Here is a 9042-nt window from a genome sequence, read left to right as displayed (position 1 = left end):
CCCCCCGGGGCAGGTGGCCCCACCCGGTGGGCCCCCGGGACCCTTCCGGTGGTCCCGGTACAATACCGATGACCCCGAAACTTGTCCCGATGGCCGAAATAGCACTTCCTATATATAATTCTTTACCTCCGGACCATTCCGGAACTCCTCGTGACGTCCGGGATCTCATCCAGGACTCCGAACAATTTTCGGATTACCGCATACTAATATCTCTATAACCCTAGCATCACCGAACCTTAAGTGTGTAGACCCTACGGGTTCGGGAGACATGCAGACATGACCGAGACGTTCTCCGGTCAATAACCAACAGCGGGATCTGGATACCCATGTTGGCTCCCACATGTTCCACGATGATCTCATCGGATGAACCACGATGTCAAGGACTTAATCAATCCCGTATACAATTCCCTTTGTCTAGCGGTATTGTACTTGCCCGAGATTCGATCGTCGGTATTCCTATACCTTGTTCAATCTCGTTACCGGCAAGTCTCTTTACTCGTTCCGTAACACATCATCCCGTGATCAACTCCTTGGTCACATTGCGCATATGATGATGTCCTACCGAATGGGCCCAGAGATACCTCTCCGCTTACATGGAGTGACAAATCCCAGTCTCGATTCGTGCCAACCCAACAGACACTTTCGGAGATACCCGTAGTGTACCTTTATAGCCACCCAGTTACGTTGTGACGTTTGGCACACCCAAAGTACTCCTACGGTATCCGGGAGTTGCACAATCTCATGGTCTAAGGAAATGATACTTGACATTGGAAAAGCTTTAGCATACGAACTACATGATCTTGTGCTAGGCTTAGGATTGGGTCTTGTCCATCACATCATTCTCCTAATGATGTGATCCCGTTATCAACGACATCCAATGTCCATGGTTAGGAAACCGTAACCATCTATTGATCAACGAGCTAGTCAACTAGAGGCTTACTAGGGACATGGTGTTGTCTATGTATCCACACATGTATCTGAGTTTCCTATCAATACAATTATAGCATGGATAATAAACGATTATCATGAACAAGGAAATATAATAATAATCAATTTATTATTGCCTCTAGGGCATATTTCCAACAGCACATGCCGATGGAGCATGGATGTTATTGTCGTTGGCATTTTGAGTCTTCATGGGAACAAAAGAGTGGTAGCCACACAGACTACCAGAATGTTGGCAACATCGTCCCCAAAAGGTACACGGCCCGAAGGAGAAAATCACACTCGGTCGATATCCGTAGGTGTTCTCCCGGGTAATGAAAAGACAAGATTGGCGTCGTTAATGCAAGTAGCATCGATCCAACGAAGACACAAGCAACTCCTACTGTTTCCACAGAGAGAAAGGCAAACTTGTCCACCCAATCTCTTCGTTAGATCCGATGGTGCACCCACTGCCGAAGTCGGGGGAGACTTTTGAACATTGCTGCCGCCACCCTCGGATAAGCCGAAGCAGTGGAAGGTGAAGACACTGTCCACCCAAGCTCATTGCTGGATCTGATGGCGCACACAATGCCTAGGCCGGAGAAGAAGTCGGAGAAACCATTATTGAACACCGCCACCACCACTATCATGGAAATGGCCGAAGTGAAAGGACAACGTAATGCCCCTAAGACAAACTAAACTATCGCTCCCGCCAATAGATCGTGGCCATTCCGTACACCCCCACCGATGGAACCAACGGAAGAGGAGGAGACCGGTGGTCTACCGGCGAAGGAGCGTGATGACAATGGAGGAGAAGGGAAAGTAGTGGCTGAATCCCAGCTCGGTGCACCCATGACTACACACACGCAAAAAAAAAACAAATCATTTCAAAGAAATCTGAAATTTTGTGGGAATGATAATGAACAAATGTTATAGATGGTTGCAAAATTTGGTAGTCAAATGACGTCCGAGAAGCTCTACAAAAGAAAATTACAAGTTGTGCTCAAACAGTGCACGTACAATTTGAGTAGATTTCAGTAATTTGTTTTTTACAAAACTCCTCAAATGTCATTTGACCACCAAACTTTGCAAGCATCTATAACATTTGTTTATCATCATTTCCACAAAATTTTGGGTTTAAAAAAATATTTTACTATATTTTCTTACGTGGACGCATCGAGTTAGGGCGTAGAACAACCGCTCCCTGGAGGAGAATCAAAAATCGCCTTTGATGCTGGGGCTGGGTCCCGTAGGTGGATGAGAGTTTAGCTCGATCGAGACATCAGGGTCTAAAGGTTCCAGGATCGGATATACCATGTTGTTGATCCCAAGAGTTCCCACGTGGTTGCATCTCATGCTTAGTTTAGTGATCTCGGGCAGCAACCAAAATGCAGGACTTGAAAGCGTGTTCCCAACCGGATTACAAAATGCATTTTCCATCTCCAAATAACATCGGTTCAGCCCTTGCCTCATTGGTTTAGTAAATACTCCCTCTGTTCACAAAGTTTTAACTTTTTTCTAAATCCGATGTATATAGACGTGTTTCAGTGTATTTGTCCGTATATAGTGCATATTAAAATATCGGGCAGGGATCTTCTCGGCATATTAAAATACCTTGTGATGTTGCCTTAGCAGATCTCTTATTTTTGTCGGGATTCGTAATTTTCTATTTCATATTCTACAAAGCGTCTTGTGCTTGTCGTCTCAGCTCTCGTGGGAAAACATAATCATGGGTACCACGCCCGCCAAATGCCATGTGTGTTCTACACGACGGAGCCAAAACAAAGATTGTCAAATTTGTGTGCTCACGTACGTACGCAGACTGTTTTCATCCACGTGTGTCACCTCGTCCTCCTGCGACACGCTTTAGCTCGAGACCTTAGGGTCTAAAGATTCCAGGATATGCCATCAAACTGTTGATCCCAAGAGTTCCCACGAAGTTTGGTTTAGTTTATGAATCTGGATGGATAGCAACCAAACGGCAAGAGGACAGGAAAGCGCGTTCCCGAACGGACTACAAAATGCATCTTCCACCCTCCACATGACATCGTTCACCGCTTGCATGCATGATCGTTGGTTCAGTGAATTAACAAGGAATATTTTGCATTGTTTCTTGAATATAACACTCCCTCCATTCCATCATTATTGTCGTGGTTTTAGTTCAAATTTAAACTAAAACTACGACAACAATTATAAGACAAAGGGACTAACAAATACATGTCCCAACGCACGGGTATCAATTAATGGCACTTTCCACACCGGTGGGTACGTTGCTTCGAAGTAAGTAGGCTTGATGCAGTTGTTTGACTTGACGTTCAAAAACTAAGCACATCGAACCATAGCTTCGTGTGAAAGACGCAATTTTGATAGACAAAGTGATCGCAATAATTGTTAAAGCAGCTAGCTAAGACTTGAGGAGTATGAAATATGCAATTATCGTTGAATATTTGCTTCTTCTTTTTCTTTTGGAACTCAACAAATTTGCTTGTTAATTCTACCAGAGTCATGAATCATCGAAGCTAAACCACATCTAATAAGGGTTTTGATATCTAGGTTCAGATGATATCTATCATGACGTCGATGAGAGTGTCGTGCGATATGTGGTGCTTCCAATGTGTCTGGATGTCGCCCCTTTCTCGTGTGCGGAGGAGCTCCACGCGAAAACCCAGTTCCGACCTTTGGTTGGTGCCAACAATAGCGCCGCAATGTCGTTGGTCCCCTCTTTGGAAGCCTTTTTAGTTCTATTCCATCCCCGTGGGGCAGTGGGCTCATCGGGATCCCCTAGCTCAAGGTCGCTATAGCGGGCAATGATGATGGTTACGTCGCTTACTCCTTGGAGGCCTTGGGTAGCCAGCACATAGCTCAGTTCCCCTTGGATACCTTGTGCCACCAGAGCAGCAAGGGGGAGTGGGTTTCAGCTTAGTCGTCGCGCCCAGAGCAGGCGGTGGCATGTCAGGACAGTGGTCGCAGTCTCGCAGAAAATGTGGTCGACGAACCATGCACGTTCTCGTGTGAGCTTGGTGAATAAGGCTAGCTCCTCGAGAACATAGTGGCACTCCCTCTGCTCGGAGATGAATAATGGTACAACTAGTAGATTTACCGTAGTTTTATGGGCTCGGATGATGTGATCTATTTTGATTGGTAACTTGGAGGAAGCGGGCCCACCCTAAAATTAGGGGGGGGGGGGTAGTGCGGGAAGAAGGATCAGTCTATTATCGATAATACTACATGCACAGAAAGAAACAACGGACTCTACAGGCCGATGGGCCCGTCTCACTTAATTAAATTTCAACCAATCATGCCTAACCACCCCGTTAATCCCCCGTAAACTGCCCGTGAGTCTAGCATTGCTCGTAGGTTATGAACGAATAATACTACACACGTAGCATTTTACTAAGGGTTACATAACTTTCCTTCCCCCCCCCCCCCCCGATTTCTAGGGGTGTGGGCCCCTTCTCCCCCTGTCTCCAATCACAAATTGACAAGTGTCAATTTACGTAAAACTCGACGTAAGTCTTCGTGGGTGTAGCATTGCTCGTTATCTCCTGTAAGTCTAATAACTCCGAGCCTCCACCTAGCTACAGCCGCCGCCTCCAAACAAACTAGGATTCTCTGCCTCCCGTCGGCGCCGGTGCCGGTCCGTCCCGTCTCCGGTGGCCTTAGGGCCATGAAGGCAGAGTGGATCTTGGCCCTTGCCGGTGGGAGGGCTCCGTTTTTAGATCTATTTTAAAGCTTTGTTAGGGCTTGTGTCCTGCTCAGGAAGGCGAGACGGCGGCGGCTCCCTGATGATGGAATAAAGGTCTCCTCGCCTAGCCCCCGTTCCGGTGATGTGTCTAGCATCATCGGTGGGCGTGCGGAGGTGTGTTTCCGGCAGATCGGCCTTTGGTGGATTTGTTTGGATCTGTTCGTCGTTCGTCTTCGTTCGTGTGTCTTCAGGTTGGATTCTTTTGATCTACACTCTTCATCTGCGGCGGTTGCTGTTCTGAAGCGTTGGTTCCATGGGGCCTTAGCACGACGACTTCCCGACTATCTATTACAACAACGTTTGCCCGGCTCCGACGAGGGAGGGGCGATGACAGCGGCGCGCCTTCGGCTCGCTTCGGTGCTTGTTGTCGTCGCTAGATGGTCTACGGATCTGGATGTAATTTTTATTATTTCTAGTGTTCGTTGTACTACCATGATTGAAGATGAATAGATTGAAAGTTTTTCCTGGAAAAAAAAAACTCTGTAAATATCACCTTGTAAGTCTTAACATTTTGGCTCGGATGTTTTTTTTGAGGGTTTGGCTCGGATGTTGATAGGTTGCATTCAGATGATATTATTTCCCATGCCGCATGATATCCTTGTCAACGATGGAGCATGGAAATTCCCCAGGATGGTAACAGCTTTACATGCAGTGAAACTTCATGCTCGAGGGAGCCTAGACAAGAGAACATAATAATATGGGAAAAGTATATTTTTCATCCCTCAATTCTTTTAAAAATATAGAAATGATTCCTCAACTTTAAAACCAGGAAAACATAGTCCCTCAATTGTTGAAACCAGATATTTTTAGTCCCCCAAGTTGCTTTGGGTGGTTTTGGGCTGACATGGCATGGTTTTGACTGTTGACCTGCCACATCATCGTCCGTCTCAACTTCATCTTCTTCCTCTCTCCACTCTCTCTCTTATCTTTCTCTCTTCCACCCTCTGAACTCCCACAGCAGGCCGAGAAGCTCCCGTGGTCCATGGCCATGGAGCTCTCCCACTCGAACTCAACCTCGCTGACGCTACGAGGCGAGGGAGCGGTCAGCACGCCCATGGATGTCGACGCCGACCGGTGCGTCCTCGCCCTACCCAACGGCTGCCTTCTCCTGGCCTGGAGCGGCGGCTCAAATCGTACATGATGTTGGTCAAACCTAGGGCGCCCGGCGTGACCTGGTGCGGCCGTACAAATCATGCGCGATGGCGGTGGCACAAATCATTGAGTGAGCAAGAGCACACCATGGCGCCCAGCGTGAGCTGCGTCGGGCACCGGTGGGGCAGGCCAAAGCGCGCGGCGGCGACGCCGACCAGGGTGCCTGGTGCTGCATGCGGGCTCGCTCGGGCCAGTGCGCCGGCTTGCTAAGGTTGGCCGAGGCGCCCAACATTTGCGTGTGGCTGACTAGCTAGGCGGGCAACATGCTTTCTTGTTTGTGCACCTAGCTAGATGTATTGCCGGCGTGCTTGTTGTGTTCGTGCGTACGGCGCCATGAGTATGCTTGGGACGTCTGCCGCATGAACGAGGATGACAGTTATGGAATCGTGAGGCCGAAGTGCTGCTTCTCTGCTCTCCGACGAGCTAAATGCCTGAGTGTATGGTGTGTTGGGTACTCTCCGTGCTCTTCTCTCTGTGATTGTTGTGAGAAGTGGGACGAGAGAGTGCGCGAGAGAGGAAGTAAGGTGGGATTAGGAGTCGCTTTTGTGACTTGGATGGTGACATGGCGGTCAAACCCGGATGACATGTCAAGTTTTGGTCAAAACTAAATCTGAAACCATTCGAAGTAATACAAGGGACTAAACTTATCCGGTTTGAGAAGTTGAGGAACTAGGTTTTGCTGGTTTTGAAGTTGTGGGACTATTTCTATATTTTCGAAAGAACTAAGGGACGAAAAATATACTTATCCCTAATAATATCAACCAAATATTCGCGGTGACACCCAGCTCTCCTCGATCGGCTACTTATACCAGATAGCCGGCCCATTATTTCTGCACCACAACACAAGAAAGTCTTGCGGCCGGCCGGCACCGTCGTCTAGCTCTCACACTCGCACGGTTGCCCTGTGCAGCAGCAGCATGGCGCGGTCGGAGCAGCAGGGGCTGCAGGTGCTGAGCGCGCTGGACGCGGCCAAGACGCAGTGGTACCACTTCACGGCCATCGTCGTCGCCGGCATGGGCTTCTTCACCGACGCCTACGACCTCTTCTGCATCTCCCTCGTCACCAAGCTCCTCGGCCGCATCTACTACACCGACCTCTCCAAGCCCGACCCCGGCACGCTGCCCCCCGGCGTCGCCGCCGCCGTCAACGGCGTCGCCTTCTGCGGCACGCTCGCCGGCCAGCTCTTCTTCGGCTGGCTCGGCGACAAGATGGGCCGCAAGAGCGTCTACGGCATGACGCTGATTCTCATGGTCATCTGCTCCATCGGCTCGGGGCTCTCCTTCGCGCACACCCCCAAGAGCGTCATGGCCACGCTCTGCTTCTTCCGCTTCTGGCTCGGCTTCGGCATCGGCGGCGACTACCCGCTCTCCGCCACCATCATGTCCGAGTACGCCAACAAGAAGACCCGCGGCGCCTTCATCGCCGCTGTCTTCGCCATGCAGGGCTTCGGCATCCTCGCCGGCGGCATCGTCACCCTCATCATCTCCTCCGCCTTCCGCGCTGGGTTCCACGAGCCCGCCTACCAGGACGACCGCGTCGCCTCCACCGGCACCGAGGCCGACTTCGTCTGGCGCATCATCCTCATGCTCGGCGCCCTGCCGGCCCTGCTCACCTACTACTGGCGGATGAAGATGCCCGAGACGGCGCGCTACACTGCCCTCGTCGCCAAGAACGCCAAGCTCGCCGCCGCCGACATGTCCAAGGTGCTGCAGGTGGAGCTGGAGGACGAGACGGAGAAGATGGACGAGATGGTGAGCCGCGGGGCCAATGACTTCGGCCTCTTCTCGCCGCAGTTCGCGCGGCGCCACGGCCTCCACCTGGTCGGCACGGCCACCACGTGGTTCCTGCTGGACATCGCCTTCTACAGCCAGAACCTGTTCCAGAAGGACATCTTCACGAGCATCAACTGGATCCCCAAGGCGCGCACCATGAGCGCCCTCGACGAGGTGTTCCGCATCTCCCGCGCGCAGACGCTCATCGCCCTCTGCGGCACCGTGCCCGGCTACTGGTTCACCGTATTCCTCATCGACGTCGTCGGCCGCTTCGCCATCCAGCTCATGGGCTTCTTCATGATGACCGTCTTCATGCTCGGCCTCGCCGTGCCCTACCACCACTGGACCACGCCCGGCAACCAGATCGGCTTCGTCGTCATGTACGCCTTCACCTTCTTCTTCGCCAACTTCGGGCCCAACGCCACCACCTTCGTCGTGCCCGCCGAGATCTTCCCCGCGAGGCTGCGGTCGACGTGCCATGGGATCTCCGCGGCCGCTGGGAAGGCCGGCGCCATGATCGGGGCGTTCGGGTTCCTCTACGCGGCGCAGGACCCGCACAAGCCGGACGCCGGGTACAGGCCCGGCATCGGCGTGCGCAACTCCCTCTTCGTGCTCGCGGGGGTCAACCTGCTGGGCTTCATGTTCACCTTCCTGGTGCCGGAGGCCAACGGGAAGTCGCTGGAGGAGATGTCCGGCGAGGCCCAGGACAACGAGGACCAGGCACGCGCCGCCGCCGTGCAGCCGTCCATGGCGTAGGCCGCCATATATTTCACAACTCGTGCGTGCGTGCTAGTGAAGCAGCTGAGTTAGTCCTTAATTTGTTGGGTAATTTGTTTTGTGATACGTACACGCTTAAAATACTACTGTATCTTCGCGGGCCAACCCACCTGCAGGGCCGGCTCCTCATGTACAATATGCCCATGATATATACGTACATCAATCAATCAACTTGCAGTTACAAATGGGTATTGCACTCAAAGTTTAGAGCTACAGTGAGCAAAGCTAACGCTTGCTTGAGAGTTGGTCAGTGATGAGCCTCAAGACTCTCTTCAGTCAACGAAAGAGAAATCTCAAACTATAATTGCACTCTGAGGTGGATAATTTTAATTTTAGTTCTTGTCACTGGTTACTTACTAGATTTCATTAATTTTGTGAGTAGTTGATCTAGGCTAGTCAAGAGTCTCCTCCATTTGTACGTAGTTTTCTAGCACTTCTTAGTCCCTGGGTACTAACCAGTGAAAATAATGTCATGGAGTGAAGTCATCTTCCAAGACTATGACTAAGGCACCATACCGAATCATCTAAACTTTCTTGGTCAAAACCAAATGCATAATTGCATACATAAACCAGCTCAGTTCTCAAAGAGAACAAAAGGTGTCAATCGGGAAAAGAAGAAAGAGATCAATAGGACATGTTTGGTTGTCTGCATCAAACCCAATTCACATATGT

General features: G+C 50.7%; 1 protein-coding gene across 1 annotated transcript; it reads left to right on the top strand.

Annotated features, from left to right (window-relative positions):
* Positions 1-6642: 6642 nt before the first annotated feature.
* LOC125553006 (probable inorganic phosphate transporter 1-8) lies at positions 6643-8541 on the top strand. The gene has a single exon (XM_048716735.1). The coding sequence runs from the start codon at positions 6739-6741 to the stop codon at positions 8347-8349; it is 1611 nt and encodes a 536-aa protein (XP_048572692.1). The 5' UTR covers positions 6643-6738; the 3' UTR covers positions 8350-8541.
* The last annotated feature ends 501 nt before the right edge of the window (positions 8542-9042 follow it).

Source organism: Triticum urartu, chromosome 4, assembly GCF_003073215.2.
Source record: "Triticum urartu cultivar G1812 chromosome 4, Tu2.1, whole genome shotgun sequence".
In the NCBI taxonomy this organism is placed as follows: domain Eukaryota; kingdom Viridiplantae; phylum Streptophyta; class Magnoliopsida; order Poales; family Poaceae; genus Triticum; species Triticum urartu.
This window is presented reverse-complemented; position numbering and strand designations above follow the sequence as displayed.

Bases quoted from the DNA above. Each gene is read 5' to 3' on its own strand.
- LOC125553006 (XM_048716735.1), top strand. From the start codon at position 6,739: ATGGCGCGGTCGGAGCAGCAGGGGCTGCAGGTGCTGAGCGCGCTGGAC.